This window comes from Schistocerca americana, chromosome 7, assembly GCF_021461395.2.
Source record: "Schistocerca americana isolate TAMUIC-IGC-003095 chromosome 7, iqSchAmer2.1, whole genome shotgun sequence".
Classification (NCBI taxonomy): Eukaryota; Metazoa; Arthropoda; class Insecta; order Orthoptera; family Acrididae; genus Schistocerca; species Schistocerca americana.
The window spans coordinates 298,660,395-298,678,917 of record NC_060125.1 but is presented as its reverse complement, the minus strand read 5'-3'; the positions used below and the strand labels follow the sequence as shown (position 1 = coordinate 298,678,917).

The window sequence follows — 18,523 nt, the reverse complement described above, 5'->3', positions numbered from 1 at the left end:
TCGTACCAGATTTGACAGAGGCTGCAGACGGATGACCGTTCTAATGTGGAGTTGGATGGATGGGGAAGAATTATAGTTGAGAGGATGGATAAATTTCGGATTTCATTATCTGGGAAAGTGAATCGGTTAATAATAATGGGCGTATGGCATTGGTGGCCGGGAGACCCCTCGCGGGGCGATTCGGCCGTCGCTCCACAAGTTCTTTAACGCCTCTACGGCGACTTCCGAGTGAATGAGGGTGACAACACCCAGTCATCTCGAGCCAGGGAAAATCCCTGACCCCGCGGGGAATCGAACCCGGGACCCCGTGCGCGGGAAGCGAGAACGCTACCGCAAGACCACGAGCCGCGGACAATCGGTTAATGTTTCGTTGTAAAAGGAAATGGAGAGTGTAGTTGTGGCATTGGTGGAATGCGTCAGTATAGAGGTAGCTACATGTCAGTATTCGAAATTGGAGGGGAGGCAATAGGATTGTTGGAGTCGAGTTTGTGATTAGTGTGGGATGTATGGAGGTGTTAATGTGTGAGAGGGAGGTAGGAATTAGACGTGATGTAAAATATCCATATGGGAGGAAGGTAAGGCAGCGTGCATGGCGTTCAAGGATTTGGAGGGAGTGACAGAACTTTGGTGGAACAGATTTCCATCTGACATTGGTGCAGGAAGGGATACGTCGAATCAAGGCTTGAAGGACTACAGGAGAGTGGGGAGCCGCAATTTCCATGTCAGCCTGTCACACTACTGGTCATTAAAATTGCTACACCACGAATTTGACGTGCTACATACGCGAAATTTAACCGACAGGAAGAAGATGCTGTGATGTGCAAATGATTAGCTTTTCAGAGCATTCACACAAGGTTGGCGCCGGTGGCAACACCTACAACGTGCTGACATGAGGAAAGTTTCCAACCGATTTCTCATACACAAACAGCAGTTAACCCACGTTGCCTGGTGAAACCTTTTGTGGTGCCTCGTGTAAGGAGGAGAAATGCGTACCATCACGTTTCCGACTTTGATAAACGTCGGATTGTAGCCTATCGCGATTGCGGTTTATCATATCGCGACATTGCTGCTCGCGTTGGTCGAGATCCAATGACTATTAGCAGAATATGGAATCGGTGGGTTCAGGAGGGTAATACGGAACGCCGTGCTGGATCCCAACGGCCTCGTATCACTAGCAGTCGAGATGACGGGCATCTTATCCGCATGGCTGTAACGGATCGTGCAGCCACGTCTCGATCCCTGAGTCAACAGATGGCGACGTTTGCAAGACAACAACGATCTGCACGAACGGTTCGACGACGTTTGCAGCATCATGGACTATCGGAAACCATGAGTGTGGTTACCCTTGACGCTGCATCACAGACAGGAGCGCCTGCGATGATGTTCTCAACGACGAACCTGGGTGCACGAATGGCAAAACGTCATTTTTTCGGATGAATCCAGGTGCTGTTTACAGCATCATGATAGTCGCATCTGTGTTTGGCGACATCGCGGTGAACGCACATTGGAAGCGTGTAATCGTCATCGCCATACTGGCGTATCACCCGGCGTGATGGTATTGGCTGCCATTGATACACTGTAAGTAGGCTGTTTAGGTTTTTATATTGGTAAAGCCACGTAGCGCTCTGTATGAAAATCACTGTCTGTGCTGTTTGGAGTCTGTGGCTAGTTTGCATTGTTGTCTGCCATTGTAGTGTTGGGCTATTGACCGTTAACAGCGCGTAGCGTTGCGCAGTTGGAGGTGAGCCGCCAGCAGTGGTGGATGTGGGGAAGTGAGATGGCGGATTTTTGAGAATGGATAATCTGGAGATGTGTCCATCAGAAACAGTACATTTGTAAGAATGGATGTCATGAACTGCTATATATATTATGACTATTAAGGTAAATACATTGTTTGTTCTCTAGTAAAACCTTTCATTTGCTAACTATGCCTATCAGTAGTTAGTGCCTTCCGTAGTTTGAATCTTTTATTTGGCTGGCAGTAGTGGCGCTCGCTGTATTGCAGTAGTTCGAGTAACGAAGATTTTTGTGAGGTAAGTGTTTTGTGAAAGGCATAGGTTAATGTTAGTCAGGGCCATTCTTTTGTAGGGATTATTGAAAGTCAGATTCCATTGCGTTATAAATATTGTGTGTCAGTTTAAGCACAGTCTTGTATAATTTTTCTAAGGGGGCGTTTCAACATGTCTCGGTTACCTGTTGTTCGCATTGACGGCACTTTGAATAGTGGACGTTACATTTCAGATGTGTTACGACCCGTGGCTCTACCCTTTATTCGATCCCTGCGAAACCCTTCAGCAGGATAATGCACGACCGCATGTTGCAGGTCCTGTACGGGCCTTTCTGGATACAGAAAATGTTCGACTGCTGCCCTGGCCAGCACATTCTCCAATCTCTCACCAACTGAAAACGTCTGCTCAGTGGTGGCCAAGCAACTGGCTCGTCACGATACGCCAGACACTACTCTTGATGAAGTGTGGTATCGTGTCGAAACTGCATGGGCATCTGTACCTGTACACGCCATCCAAGCTCTGTTTGGCTCAATGCCCAGGCGTATGAAGGCCGTTATTACGGCCAGAGGTGGTTGCTCTGGGTACTGACTTCTCACGATCATTCACACAAGGTTGGCGCCGGTGGCAACACCTACAACGTGCTGACATGAGGAAAGTTTCCAACCGATTTCTCATACACAAACAGCAGTTAACCCACGTTGCCTGGTGAAACCTTTTGTGGTGCCTCGTGTAAGGAGGAGAAATGCGTACCATCACGTTTCCGACTTTGATAAACGTCGGATTGTAGCCTATCGCGATTGCGGTTTATCATATCGCGACATTGCTGCTCGCGTTGGTCGAGATCCAATGACTATTAGCAGAATATGGAATCGGTGGGTTCAGGAGGGTAATACGGAACGCCGTGCTGGATCCCAACGGCCTCGTATCACTAGCAGTCGAGATGACGGGCATCTTATCCGCATGGCTGTAACGGATCGTGCAGCCACGTCTCGATCCCTGAGTCAACAGATGGCGACGTTTGCAAGACAACAACGATCTGCACGAACGGTTCGACGACGTTTGCAGCATCATGGACTATCGGAAACCATGAGTGTGGTTACCCTTGACGCTGCATCACAGACAGGAGCGCCTGCGATGATGTTCTCAACGACGAACCTGGGTGCACGAATGGCAAAACGTCATTTTTTCGGATGAATCCAGGTGCTGTTTACAGCATCATGATAGTCGCATCTGTGTTTGGCGACATCGCGGTGAACGCACATTGGAAGCGTGTAATCGTCATCGCCATACTGGCGTATCACCCGGCGTGATGGTATTGGCTGCCATTGATACACTGTAAGTAGGCTGTTTAGGTTTTTATATTGGTAAAGCCACGTAGCGCTCTGTATGAAAATCACTGTCTGTGCTGTTTGGAGTCTGTGGCTAGTTTGCATTGTTGTCTGCCATTGTAGTGTTGGGCTATTGACCGTTAACAGCGCGTAGCGTTGCGCAGTTGGAGGTGAGCCGCCAGCAGTGGTGGATGTGGGGAAGTGAGATGGCGGATTTTTGAGAATGGATAATCTGGAGATGTGTCCATCAGAAACAGTACATTTGTAAGAATGGATGTCATGAACTGCTATATATATTATGACTATTAAGGTAAATACATTGTTTGTTCTCTAGTAAAACCTTTCATTTGCTAACTATGCCTATCAGTAGTTAGTGCCTTCCGTAGTTTGAATCTTTTATTTGGCTGGCAGTAGTGGCGCTCGCTGTATTGCAGTAGTTCGAGTAACGAAGATTTTTGTGAGGTAAGTGTTTTGTGAAAGGCATAGGTTAATGTTAGTCAGGGCCATTCTTTTGTAGGGATTATTGAAAGTCAGATTCCATTGCGTTATAAATATTGTGTGTCAGTTTAAGCACAGTCTTGTATAATTTTTCTAAGGGGGCGTTTCAACATGTCTCGGTTACCTGTTGTTCGCATTGACGGCACTTTGAATAGTGGACGTTACATTTCAGATGTGTTACGACCCGTGGCTCTACCCTTTATTCGATCCCTGCGAAACCCTTCAGCAGGATAATGCACGACCGCATGTTGCAGGTCCTGTACGGGCCTTTCTGGATACAGAAAATGTTCGACTGCTGCCCTGGCCAGCACATTCTCCAATCTCTCACCAACTGAAAACGTCTGCTCAGTGGTGGCCAAGCAACTGGCTCGTCACGATACGCCAGACACTACTCTTGATGAAGTGTGGTATCGTGTCGAAACTGCATGGGCATCTGTACCTGTACACGCCATCCAAGCTCTGTTTGGCTCAATGCCCAGGCGTATGAAGGCCGTTATTACGGCCAGAGGTGGTTGCTCTGGGTACTGACTTCTCACGATCTATGCACCGAAATTTCGTGAAAATCTAATCACATGTCAGTTCTAGTATAATATATTTGTCCAATGAATACTCGTTTATCATCTGCACTTCTTCTTGGTGTAGCAATTTTAATGGCCAGTAGTGTAGTAATTTATTGTAGACTTGCTGTTGGATAGTTAGCATGTGGGTTATGATAGTTGTCAGTCAAATGCTGCTACAACATATTTTAGTGTTTCTTAGTAGGGTAAGATAATCATAACTGGCGATGATGATGATGTTTAGTTTGTGGAGTGCTCAACTGCGCGGTCATCAGCACCTGTACAAGTCCCAACTTTTACACTACCCAATTTTTTTACACAGTCCAACCTAGCCACTGTCACGAATGATGAGGGTGATGAAATGATGAGGACAACACAAACAGCCAATCCCCAGACAGAGAAAATCTCCAACCCTGCCGGGAATCGAACCCAGGACCCCGTGATCCAGAGGCAGCAACGCTAGCCACTAGACCAAGATGCTGACGTATAGCTGGTGAGGTAGTCCTCATGGGAGAGAAAGCTCTGAGCGGTTGGTCCAATAATTATTGCTTGAGTTTTGCAAGGGTTTCGGTTGAGAAGTCACTGCTTACACCAGCAGGTAAATAGTTTAAGATATATCTGGAGGAATCAATGGGATTACTGGAGTGTAGAGTAGAAGGTTAGGAAAGCGGTGTCGTCAGCTTATTGATGGAGGTGAACAGGTTGTGTTTGTAGCATATCGGCAGTGTAGAGAATATAAGGAAGGGGAGAGAGGACAATCACTTTGGGTACGCCTGCAGTAGGGTGGAAAGTGTGGGAATTGGTATTGTTAATGTTGACAAACTCATGACCTCCATTATCTAATTACCTCATATATGCACACATCAAAAAGAGTAGGTGATATGCCACAATTCTGACGTACTCCTCGGCTGACATTCTGGTCATCCTAATACAGCTCTGCGTGTCTCACAATTCCCGAGAAATCCGCAGGAACGACGTCTCCTGCGTCTCGACGACTTCCGTCCACTGGAGTCGAGAGCAGAGCCCGTCAATCTTTTCGGGGAAGCCCGAAGATACTGGACGTGACGCAAACTGCGAGTCCCTTCACGCCAGGTGGCAGCAGCTTCGCCTCGAGCCGTTCTACTTGTCTGCCGGTGCGCCGCGGCAGGTGTTCAGTAGCTCTACGACAGTCGGCCGGTGAGGATGGTGTCAGCTGCGTGGAGGGGAGCGTTCTGCGCGGCGACGGCGCTGCTACTGCTGCTGCAGGTGGTGGGCGCGGCAGAGTTCGCCAGGCAGGGCTACAGCAGGCGACGGGGCATCAAGATACCACGCATCACCACCACGTCGACGACGAGCACCCAGGCTCCACAACACCCGCCAATGCAGGTATGCGAGTGCTAAGACCCGCGCCTATCGGTATATTTTCTGCTCCGTTTCCACTCGATTGCTGCAGTCGAACGCAGCGCTTTGACAGCTGTGGCTACGATCGTGGTAGGCGTTCACGCTTCTCGGCTACGTCCTTCACGCTGACACCTGCACCTGTTTACATTACCGTGAGTCTTGATGGTGGCCGGCCGCAACGGAGAGTTTCGCTGCGGTTTCTGGTTCCTACATGATTATATAGAGTTCAAGCAATGTTAAAAAATATATCGGCTCAACCACTTGTTGAGCCGATATATTTTTTAACATTGTCATTCACAACCACGACCACTCATCCAGTATGGATAAAATCAAAGAGTTCAAGCAGTTTGCCCCGCTCCTCCCTCCCGCCCCCCCCCCCCTCCCCTGTCACTCTCTCTCTCTCTCTCTCTCTCTCTTAACTCAATGTCTAGGATAGGATTAAAGGTGATAATTCTGTTGTGAGTTGGCGGGGCCGACGAATGTGGCTTCGAAGTAAAGGCTGTGCTAACAGATTGATCAATAGCGTAACATGTCAAAGTAAGCTCCATATGAAAGTTACTCTGACATTTATCGACGGATATTTAAAATCCATGTATGCAATTTCTAAACAAGAACAAAACAAAAAAAATATGCACTTATTACGATACGCGTTTCGTTTTACTGATTTAAAACGCCGACAGTGGTAGCATTTTTGTTTTATTTCCACTTCGTCTGTTCGCACACGTTCGAGGTACTGTCACGGTTGTTTTTGATTTAATGTTACATTGGTTGCCACCACTACAAATTTCGTGAAACACGACAAAATGTGGTACCAATAGTGTTTGTTTACGTTCTCGTGGTTAAAATTACGTCTGTATGTTGTGTATGTGTAGTGTTGCCAACTGAGGGCTAGTTTTCGGACACTATGGCCACACAAATGAGGAAATCACTTTGGCATATTGACCTAACCTGTCGCTTTAGAAGCTAAAACTGCACCGCACATTTAGAAAAGCTCTATTACGAACACAAATCTGCGTCGAGTATTTTTGTGCGTTTTATGTAGATGCACCGTGTGGGAACGCTGCATAGCTCTAACCACCATAATTTGTTTCCAATGTGTATGTTGAACTTGCTGGGAGAAAGTAGTGACAGCTAAGGCACATGCGTTTCGCGAAACAGTTTCATGAACCATCCTTGCATAAACGGACAAATTGATGAGATATCTTTTTTATTTCCTACTCGGGGGTTAAAGGCTTAGTCGGAAAGTCATGATATGTCAGTGAGTGAAACAGTTCTTGTTCCGCATTAACTTCAGTGAGACGAAAATACAAAGAACACACTCAACTTCGTCAATAATGGCAAGTGAATTACAATTGCTAGCTATGAAAGTGAAAACATCTGCTACATAAATACATTGTATGTGTAAAAAAAAATTTTTTTTTAATGGGAAACTACATGCCAGGGCGCGACTAGAGCCCGAAATAGCTGCCTATTCGCGAGTCTTCCGCAAACTCACTACGGTCCGGAAAACCTAAGTTTTGATTTGGCACTGTTTTGGCTTATCGAATGTAGTAAGCGCATCGTAGGAGTAAAAGAAAAAAGTCATTATTTTCAAAACTGGTCAAGAGGCACACAGAAACAGAGGTGTGTTACAAAGCATCACTTAATTTGAATGAATGCGTGTTTCGGTAAATAACATAGGAAAAATTCAATGTCCCAACGTTGTATTAAATGTGTTAAAAATGTAAATATAAGTTACAGCCAAAAAAGGTACAAAAGCTACTTTTCGCACAACAGGGGTAGTGTTGTGCTGCACGGTACCGGCTCTGCAAGGTACGTTGGCTTCTGGCTTCCCCCTCGCCACCCCTTCCCTCTGGCCCACAACAAAAGATCAGTTTTAGCAGTACACACGTAATGCGGAAAACAAAGCTCTAAATTGTAATATTATACTGATCAGATAAAAGTACCACAGTTAGAATACATAGGTTAATTCAGTGATAAGAAGTAAGATGTAATTATAAAAAAGACCAGTATAGAGTATAGAAACACCACGAGAAACAATACAAAAAATTAATTGTGGCCGGCACTGTGTGAAGGTTCAGTAATAATTTTCTCGACAATTTTATTTTTGCGTCTGTGCCACCAATGTAAGTTCGGTCACGAAATCTGAGGTTTTAAGCTTTTAGTATGACAAGGTGTAAAATAGTATTTGAGTTCGAAGGAAAATGTGTCGTTGTACGTCAAGTGGTTTTTTAACAGCTGGACTTAGATACGAGGGGCCGACACTCTGAGAGCTCATGTACCAGTACCAGGGGATAAACAGCCGTCAACGTAACTTTACAAGGCAATTTTTAATAATTTTATCGAACTTCTGCCCAAATTTCGACGTCCTACGCGGCTGTCTAGGGCTGCGAACTACATATAACGCATTCGTGTGGAATTAATGCTAGATTTCGATGTGCTGAATTTACAATCTCAATTTTTTTCTGTTTCACGGGATTATTTTTGATTATGTTAAGTTTATTTGCAACATTCGGCCCCGACGAACCAGAACAAATATTAACAGAATAGGACTGTCCCAAAATAAAGCCGGCCGCGGTGGTCTCGCGGTTCTAGGCGCACAGTCCGGAACCGCGCGACTGCTACGGTCGCAGGTTCGAATCCTGCCTCGGGCATGGATGTGTGTGATGTCCTTCGGTTAGTTAGGTTTAAGTAGTTCTAAGTTCTAGGGGACTGATGACCACAGCTGTTAAGTCCCATAGTGCTCAGAGCCATTTGAACCATTTGAACCAAAATAAATTTGAAGGAATCTAACTAGTTCGGATTAGCAAACAGTTTGTTGCTGTTACATTTTTATCTCTGTCGACAAAGTCTTTATTTACAATTTCACTTTTGGCAGTGATGCGTAAAGGGTCTGCTCTGTTGAAGGAATTATCCCAATCATAACAAGGAGTAAACTAAAATCGTGATAGAGGTTCGAATATTTTCTATTGCCGACCAGGCTGTTATTACCTCTGTAGAGCCTCGTGGATCTTCCTCGCACGAAATATTTGTGACAGTTCATGCGTAAACCTACTGCGTGCATGTCTGTGTGCGTGTGTGTGTATGCGCACGCACGCTGAAGTTCTGTGTCGGACCGTGAAGTGTTTTCATCAGAACGGTGCAAAGTTTTCTGATGACTTCTGTATTACATATATTTTTTTCATTTTGCTACGGTTAGGCGCCCCTTCTGCGTAGAATTGTCAGTGGTGCCCGCCAGACTACACCGGCAAAGCTGCAGTAGCGATAAACAAGTTCGGATTAAGAGTTGCGTGCTACCAGCACTGGGTTACGTATTTCGAAGCCGCAGGATCCGGTCTTCGTCGGGACTTCCTTCCGCTGTTTGTCATAAATCGATACAGAGCCAAATACGTCGTCCAGAACAGTAAAAATACATGAATGTTCCACCAGGTATTTTAAAGAAAGAGTTAATCCTTGAAAATTCCAGCGAAACATATAGATTCCTATAGTCTTCATATTTGGCTAGCTTTGTGTGTAGTGTAGGATGGATAAACAATGTGCACTTAGGTTTCCACAAAGGTCTGATCCGATTATTTGCTCCAGGGCAGCGTTCCTCAACTTTTTTTTTTCAGTGAGGTATACCAAAGTAAGTTTCAAACTTCCGCGACCCCTACATGTGATTTTTTTTCCACGATTCAAAAAACCATACACGCACAATACATTTTTATTGGCGAACTACTATGAGCTACAAATTTGGCAACTTTATTACTCCAAGAAATGATTTGGCCATAAATTTGTTCTGTTCTAGATCTTTTATCTGCGGAAGATTAGAAGACAAAAAAATCTAGCGTCACACCTGACTCTTATTCGCGAGACGGTGGTTGAGAAACGCAGTAGGATTCTTTCACTTCCTTCATGGACTTGCCTAAGAGATCTATATGACAATAACTTGTTCTGTAGATTATTTTGATTACATAAATTCTCTATCATACTCAATGGAGTCTTGATATCAACTGCACACACCCTTACCAAACCCCAAAATATCCCGCGTTCGAACATATGCTAGTGAAAACAGGAGATGCGATTAGAAATGAGTGCTTATTCTCCACGCGAATTCATCTGTCAAATATCTAAAAGGAAGCATCTGACTCCCTTTCCACAAATTCAAAGCATGGTTAGTCTGCAGAAATCTAGTATAGCGTTGTGCAAATTTTTGACGATATGCTTCCTTCCAGATTTGGTCACTGTTTTGGAGCTGCCGTGGTTTCTTTACTGTTAAACATCACAAAGTGTTTATGTCGCAGTAATTTTGTACATACGAAATATTGCTTTGACCCAACAAAATGGATGAGAAATCAGTTTAATTCGGACAGTGTTTATTTAAGTTTTTAATTGCAATGAAAATATGTCAACGACGCAGGAACATCGAATGTCATTCGCTTCAGAATTTTATAAGTGAAAGATCAGAACAATAAAACGTCGAACTATCAAATGTCAAAACGAAAATAACAATAACCACAATAATAATCATATTGCTTAAGCGAATTTGGAAAATCTCAGTTCAGAATAGCGGGATTAAGGAATAAATCCTTAATTCTCTTCACCTTTTCTCTTACCTTCCATTTTACATTCAACATAACACAATCAAACAGACCTAAGGTACCTGCATCGTTTGTGTTCTGAAACGCAAACAGGCGTAAATGTTCACTGCTCCATGAGAATTTTGTTCATATTTGATCAAACGCTATCAAATTTGCGTTTTCAACAGGTTCGTTGGCCTGGGTGAATGTGGTTTCCTTATTCTGTAGCAGTGAACTCCTTAATCGACGTCACATTCTCCCATTGAAGCAGCGATGTACTTCATCACAGTTTCTGTTTTATGTCCGCGGAAGCGAAAGGGGGAGGTGAAAGGTAATGTTAGCATGGGTAGCCGTTATACAATAACCTTGAAACGTGGCCTCGGAAGACACGATTATCCGCTTCGGTTGCAACATCGAGGCCTTGATTAAAATGTCTACCAGCTCAGAAGCATGCGTACAATGATCAGGACTTGCCAGTTACACTGCACTCCTGAAATCTGGTCGTCAGCTGTTTGTACCCCCTATCTTCAGTCGATATTTGCTGTGTTTAAGTCGTTCCTTTGAACTGGAACGAGATAGGCGAAGCAGCAGCGGTTTGTTGGCCCCCAGTTTTCAACTAGCGCTTGAGTGACAACGGTTCGTCGGAAAAAACCTAAATAGTGAAATCTGTAGATAATTTTACATACTTCCATTATGAACAGGGTGTCATTTACGAAAAGATGATAGTTTGAGTTATGGAAAAAAACGCCAATAAATATTTTCACATTCGCATTTTTCAAGGTAGCGTCACGAAATTTTGTTAACAAACCACAGATTCGGATTCAGCACCGCAAAACGATATAGAATGGAAGAAATCAAATAACCCCACAATTTTCCGGCTAGGGGACTTGCTGATCACATATCGATTGTATTAGTGCGGACGATTATTATATTTCAAAAGTGATTCGTCGAGAATTCAATGTAAGCGGTCTTTTATTTTGGTCACACTTGTCGAACCGAAAGAAGCAAGGGAAGCTGACCTTACTCCCATAACGAAATCATTTAACAAGTAGTACAAGCTTGGATTTAGACAAACGTGGGATAGGAAAATCTGCTACTGTCTTCTCAAGCTCAACAGAGACAACAGAAGGAATCGCCCGCGGCATTGCCGAGAGAGTCGTGCGGAAGAAGCGATTTAAGAAAACCACGAAATGAAGGTAACCATCCGTTCTCCTCACCTTGTACGGAGATATTAAAGCCTAAGTTCAAAGCTGTTGCGAAGATTTCTTCTCGTGCCGCTAAGAGACCGACGTCGGGGTCTGCTTTCTAATCATTAGCGTTGCAGCCAGGGGCGTTGGAAGCAGACAATGAGCGTAGCCGGGGTAAACATGAATACAAGTTTTCCCCAGGACAGCAGGTATTTGGCCCTCGGCCGCAGCTGCTAATCTCAACTGCTGTTGACCGACCCTTTCAACAAAAGATGCAAAACACCATGAGCCGGACCCTTTTCAAATATGCGTTACTGACCGTTGATGCCGGGAGCGAACATAGTATCCCTGTGAGAACATCCTGGTTTTCCTACAGCATCAGAGGATGGATTCATAAACAGCACGTTGTCGCTTCTTTTTCTCTGTCAAAAGATACCGACGTTCACGAGATGTTAAATTCTAGTCTTCCTCATGTTTCCGTTTAACAACATCATAAGAGATTTTCTGGATGTCTTATCGAAAAGTTCACGTGATACATTAGTTGAAATTATGTCTTATTTAGCTCTTATTCTGCAGCATCGCCTCCAAATGTAGTCCCCACGGGAGTGAATACACCGTTCTCAACTTTTCTGCCACTTTTGAAATGCACCACGGAAGTCTTTTTTTTATTAGGCTGCTTAGTACCCTCTGCAATTCCGTTTAAATCTCTTCCACCGTACTAAACCGTCACCTCTTCTACCCAATGTTCATCCTGTGGAAGGGGAAGGAAGTCACACACAGCTAAGTCTGGCGAGTTCAGCGAGTGTATAATACTGCAAACGTTCTAAAACATCACGATATACCAGTCGCATGTGAAATGTACGGTGAATGGTTCAAATGGCTCTGAGCACTATGGGACTCAACAGCTGTGGTCATCAGTCCCCTAGAACTTAGAACTACTTAAACCTAACTAACCTAAGGACATCACACACATCCATGCCCGAGGCAGGATTCGAACCTGCGACCGTAGCAGTCGCGCGGTTCCGGACTGCGCGCCTAGAACCGCGAGACCATCGCGGCCGGCTGCGGTGAATGGTCTCAGACAATAAAGGAAAGAAGAGTTACAGACAAAATACCTTCACTGGCCTTCAAAGGAATCACTCCTAGCTACAACACACTTTTAATATAGGTCGTAAAGCTGTTTGAAACCGTTAGCAAACCTACTTGCGGAATCGCTCGAGGTGCTGTGGTCACAGAACATTACAGACGCAGCTCGTATATACATATTACGGGAGAGAGGGAGAGGAGGAGGCGGCGGCGGCGGCGGCGTCTTAACGCTACTCTTGTCTCCAGTTCAAATTGAAGGAATCTTTCATTGTAGCTATTGCTGCGTGTGGCTCAGTAATAGTGCTAGACCACATCTTCAAAGGTCTTGGTTGGATCCCCAGTTAGACCTAGGGTTTTAGTGTCATTTATTACTTTTTTCCTCTAGCAGTGTTTGTTGACGTGAAAAATGCCGGAGTTGCACCATGGTTCGGATTCCACATTAAACTGCAAGTCCAACTATAACTGACCATTATGTCTAGTAAAGCATTACGATGTTTAAACCAACTTTCGGGCTGATGCCAACATTTCCTTCAGCCATATTTGCAGTAGCAACCTTTGAAAGTAGTAAGTTTGAATCGCTTCGAAGCAGTCGTTTTAATTTCCCTATAGACTTTCCCATGATGTTGCTGCTGATGACCTTGAAGCAGTCGTATCACATATTTCCCCGCAGTCCTTCTCATTTAAATACTTCTCACAGGATACATTCATAAGTTCTGACATAAAACTTTGTTACCAAAAGCTTGCTTCAACATTTGTGCGTTTCTGCAGCGGTTTTCGCAAGTTTAAAACAAATTTGTACACACATGCTGCTTTCTCAGGTCATCCATTGCCAAACCGCAAACTCGTGGACACGCAATACAAGTAAGCCCACCATCTAAGGTAACCATTCGACTCGCACCCGCTTGGCCACAGATGCAAGGTGGACATATCGGTATTTCAGTGCACTAGTAACCATTTGCGAGCGAAATTCAAACTTGGGAAACTTTAGGTAACACACCGAATGTAGAAATAAGACTTCGGCAGTGTGTTCAGCCTGCATTGTTATAATCTGTCTTGTAGTGACAGGTGTTCTCTTCAAAGCGAAAGCTAGTTCATCACTTTGTCATAACTGGATCTGTGTGTTTCGCCATTTCATAACAGGAAAAATGATTGATGAAAGCTGCAGATGATGATTTAAAGCAATATGGCCTCCCGCACTGCCAAACTGACCTTAAAATCTGTTCTAACAATTTTGAGTTCCAACTTAAGCGCCATCGAGATCAAGAAGCAAAGGGTTGTTTAATTAAAGTTTCGCTACTTGACAGGCACCCCATGAAAAACGAGTCATCGTAGGACAATGAAACTTTGTGGAGGGATTGTCATCATTCGCGGAAGGGAACTAACGAATAAACCATTGAAAGGAACACATTCTAATTTCCACATTAGAGATTGACATTTGTTAATTGCGTGCCATGCTTACGTTCCACGTTGCAAATGTTGCTCCGTGTAACAGCCATCTGCATACACAACAGCCTAGAACCAAACTAGAGATACAATTTTACAGTCTTACGCAGCACTTTTCGAACGGTGGGCTGTGGAATAGTCATGCCATGACAGTTCGTGCACTCCTTTAAGATCACACATTGCGTCCAGCATTCTCAGCCATGGCAACAGTAATTTCAACAGTTTGTGGCGCAATTGGCCGTCGGCCTCTCCCAGGAGCTATTCCCAAATCGCCAGTTACTTCGAACTTCCGAGGCATGTTCTTCAAACACAATGCGTAAAGAGGACCTGTCTGTATTCCTTTATAATGGGTCAATGCTCGCAAAGAGTAGCAGCATTATTGTTGATATATTGATAATACAGCTTTACAAGTAAAACCCTGCTCACCTTGTCTAGACACACGTTGACTGTCTTCAACTGTAATGCACACCGATGCTTGTGTTGAAGCCCTACGTCGCCATAGCAGTACCGGCGCGTAACAGCAAGTCATAATACCGACGCTACTAACAAATTTTGCATCGCACAGTCTGAACACCATTCCTATAAAATTTGATACCCATTGAGTAAATAATAGAGGTGGAGTAGTATATATATATATATATAACGAAAATGGTACAGATTACAGCGCGTGAGAAAACAGGATAAGAGACTCTAACAAAGTTCGCGTTTGACACAGGTCAGACTCACAACATAAATATCCATATCGGACTCTCGGTAAGGAATATGCCTTTTTCTTTTTTTTTTTTTTTTTTTTTTTTTTTTTTTTAAGTCATCAGTCTTCTGATTGATTTGATGCGGCCCGCCACAAATTCCTCTCCAGTGTCAGCCTCTACATCTGAGTAACACTTGCAACCTACGTCCTCAATTATTTGCCGGAAGTATTCCAATATCTGCCTTCCCCTACAGTTTTTACCCGCTACAGCTCCCTCTAGTACCGTGGGAGTTATTTCTTGATGTCTTAACAGATGTCATACCACCCTGTCCCTGTGCCCTCGCAGGTACTAATGCACATTTTGCACCTGTTATTCAAGCTGGCTACAAAACTATTAAAGACTCCATGGGAGATGTTGTCCTGCTTCTCTCCCAAGGCTGTTTTCAGTTCTTGCACGGCTCGGGGAGGTGGTAGTCGTTGAGAAGCACGTCTGTCAAGGGCATTCCAGGCATGCGCTGTAGTGTGTAGGATTTATGTCCGGGAGGTACGCAGGTCATTCCATAGTTCAATGTCTTCACTTTCCAGCGAGTCACACCCCTCAGTGGTCCCCTGTAGGCGGGCGTTGTCGCCCATAAACGAAAAGTCGGGACCTACCGCACTCATAAACAGATGGATATGACCCAGAATAATCTCCATGCAATACCGCTGTGCTGTAACGGTACCTCGCGCAAAGATACGCGGCGGCCATTATGCATAATGCCTGCGCACACCATAAAGCTTCGCCATATGGATGACGTTCATAAACATTCTGTGGAGTGTAACGTGTTTTCTCTTCTCTCCACACCAACTGGTGGTGAAAAACACTTATCTTAGCGAAAATCACTCTGGGCCATTACTGCTGACTACAACCAACATTCTCCCGACTCTCTTCCACAACGATTGTGTGGTTGTGATATGCATTTAACAGGCTTCCGACCATACAAACCAGCCTCATTCAATCACGCGTAATACACTACTGGCCATTAAAATTGCTACACCACGAAGATGACGTGCGACAGACGCGAAATTTAACCGACAGGAAGAAGACGCTTTGATATGCAAATGATTAGCTTTTTAGAGCATTCACACAAGGTTGGCGCCGGTGGCGACACCTACAACGTGCTGACGTGAGAAAAGTTTCCAACCGATTTCTCATACACAAACAGCAGTTGCCTGGTGAAACGTTGTTGTGCCGCCTTGTGTAAGGAGGAGAAATGCGTACCATCACGTTTCCGACTTTGATAAACGTCGGATTGTAGCCTATCGCGATTGCGGTTTATTGTATCGCGACATTGTTGCTCGCGTTGGTCGAGATCCAATGACTGTTACCAGAATATGGAATCGGTGGGTTCAGGAGGGTAATACGGAACGCTGTGCTGGATCCCAATGGCCTTGTATCACTAACAGTCGAGATGACAGGCATCTTATCCGCATGGCTGTAACGGATCGTACAGCCACGTCTCGATCCCTGAGTCAACAGATGGGGACGTTTGTAAACAACCACCATCTGCACGAACAGTTCGACGACGTTTGCAGCAGCATGGACTATCAGCTCGGAGACCATGCCTGCGGTTACCCTTGACGCTGTATCACAGATATGAGCGCCTGCGATGGTGTACTCAGCGACGAACCTGGGTGCACGAATGGCAAAACGTCATTCTTTCGGATGAATCGAAGTTCTGTTTACAGCATATGATGGTCGCATCCGTGTTTGGGGACATCGCGGTGAACGCACATTGGAAGCGTGTATTCGTCATCGCCATACTGGCGTATCACCCGGTGTGATGGTATGGGGTGCCACTGGTTACACGTTTCGGTCACCTCTTGTTCGCATTGACAGAACTTTGAACAGTGGACGTTACGTTTCAGATGTGTTACGATCCGTGGCTCTACCCATCATTCGATCCCTGCGAAACCCTACATTTCAGCAGGATAATGCATGACCGCATGTTGCAGGTCCTGTACGGGCCCTTCTGGATACAGAAAATGTTCGACTGCTGCCCTGGACAGCACATTCTCCAGATCTCTCACCAACTGAAAACGTCTTGTCAATTGTGGCCAAGCAACGGGCTCGTCACAATATGCCAGTCACTGTTCTTGATGAACTGTGGTATCGTGCTGAAGCTGCATGGGCAGTTGTACCTGTACACGCCATCCAAGCTCTGTTTGACTCGATGCCTAGGCGTATCGAGGCCGTTATTACGGCCAGAGGTGGTTGCTCTGGGTACTGATTTCTCAGGATCTATGCACCCAAACTGCGTGAAAATGTAACCACACGTCAGTTCTAGTATAATATATTTGTCCAATGAATACTCGTTTATCATCTGCATTTCTTCTGGGTGTAGCAGTTTTAATGGCCAGTAGTGTAGTTGTGGCGGAGACTAGTGTACCGGTAGCGCTTGCAAGGACCGCACCGATCTGCCTAGGAGTTAGATGTCTGTTCGCTTCCGCCACTACGGCTACGAATCGATTCTGTTGAGGTGTGGTGTTCCGTCTGCGGCACCGGCTTGCTTTCGCCTAGCATTTGCACCTCCGGCTGCCTTTCTTAATCACGAGATGACACTCTTGGACAAACACATTTCTGCAGCCACAGTAGTGACATTTCGACTGGTTTAGAGTCGTTCAACTAGTCGTCGACGACCGTAATCGTACAAATGGTGTCTTGTAGACGTGTTCCGTACCACACGGAATGTGGCACTGATCAGTTCCGCAACGTCATTCGTCAGACATCGTACTGCACGAACTGTCGAATGCATACAGAGCGTTCGAGCAGAGGCTTCGCTACAGTTAACAGGTCCCGACCTCTAAGTTTGCTTTTACTATCACTGATCGCGTGTTCCGTTGCAATTGTCGGTCGTTCCGTAACAACTGGCAATTCTTCCTTAGCAAGTGTAACTTGTTCCTTAGCAATTGTGAAGCAGTGCAATTTTCCTCGTGCATAGGTTCAAGTATATTACATACAGGGTTGCTGAACCGTTGGAAATCGACGCAAAACAAGTGTGTTACATTCGTTTCAGTGAATGCACGCGGTGGGATCTCAGGTGATGCAGTTTTGGACGTCTGTCCAAAGAAAGTACTGCCGTAGGGCGCATAACTTGGACTTAAATAACATGAAAGTATAAGAATGCTTAGTCTCGCAGAGATAAATATTGGTTATATTTTGTCGGGCTTCAGTCACTTAGTGGTTTAAAATCGGCAAGATTTCAAAGGAGTAATTCTTGGCCATTGTGAAGCGACCCCACTTGACAATGGCTGAGGAGTACTCCGTCAAAAGCTCGTGGATTTTAAAGCAGCTGATGCGACTGGAAGCCAGAGAATTTTATCAACAAGTAAAGATTATAAAAAGACACTGTTTGGAGGCGTGATAAAACACTAGTAACGAGAATAACAGCCGGTTACAAGATAAAAAGGGAACAACTATGCACCAATTTACACGACTGTTCCTGTCAATGAAATAGCCTACCTTCTATATTCCGGCCCTTACGTGGATGGCTTCTTTAACTACTGAACGGTGACACTTTTTTGATCTTGAAAGGAAGACACCAATCACCTTTTTATCTGTCTGTGCCAAAAGACACAGAATTACTGCAGTTCTTACATGAAGTCGTGGAGCTTAGTCACCAGCCTGTGTTTACAGGAATCCCTTAACAACGAAAGATCACAGAATTTGCGAAGGGTTGTTCAGATACGTACTCTTCCTGCCGACATCCACATCTGATACTGACATACTGCAGCCAACCATATGC

General features: G+C 44.9%; 1 protein-coding gene across 1 annotated transcript in view; it reads left to right on the top strand.

Annotated features, from left to right (window-relative positions):
* Positions 1–5,469: 5,469 nt before the first annotated feature.
* Positions 5,470–18,523, top strand: part of LOC124621964 (vascular endothelial growth factor A-like) — a 90,228-nt gene continuing 77,174 nt past the window's right edge. Inside the window, exon 1 of the mRNA XM_047147492.1 lies at positions 5,470–5,757. Within this exon, the coding sequence (XP_047003448.1) occupies positions 5,575–5,757 (183 nt within the window). The 5' untranslated portion in view covers positions 5,470–5,574. The remainder of the gene's footprint in view (positions 5,758–18,523) is intronic.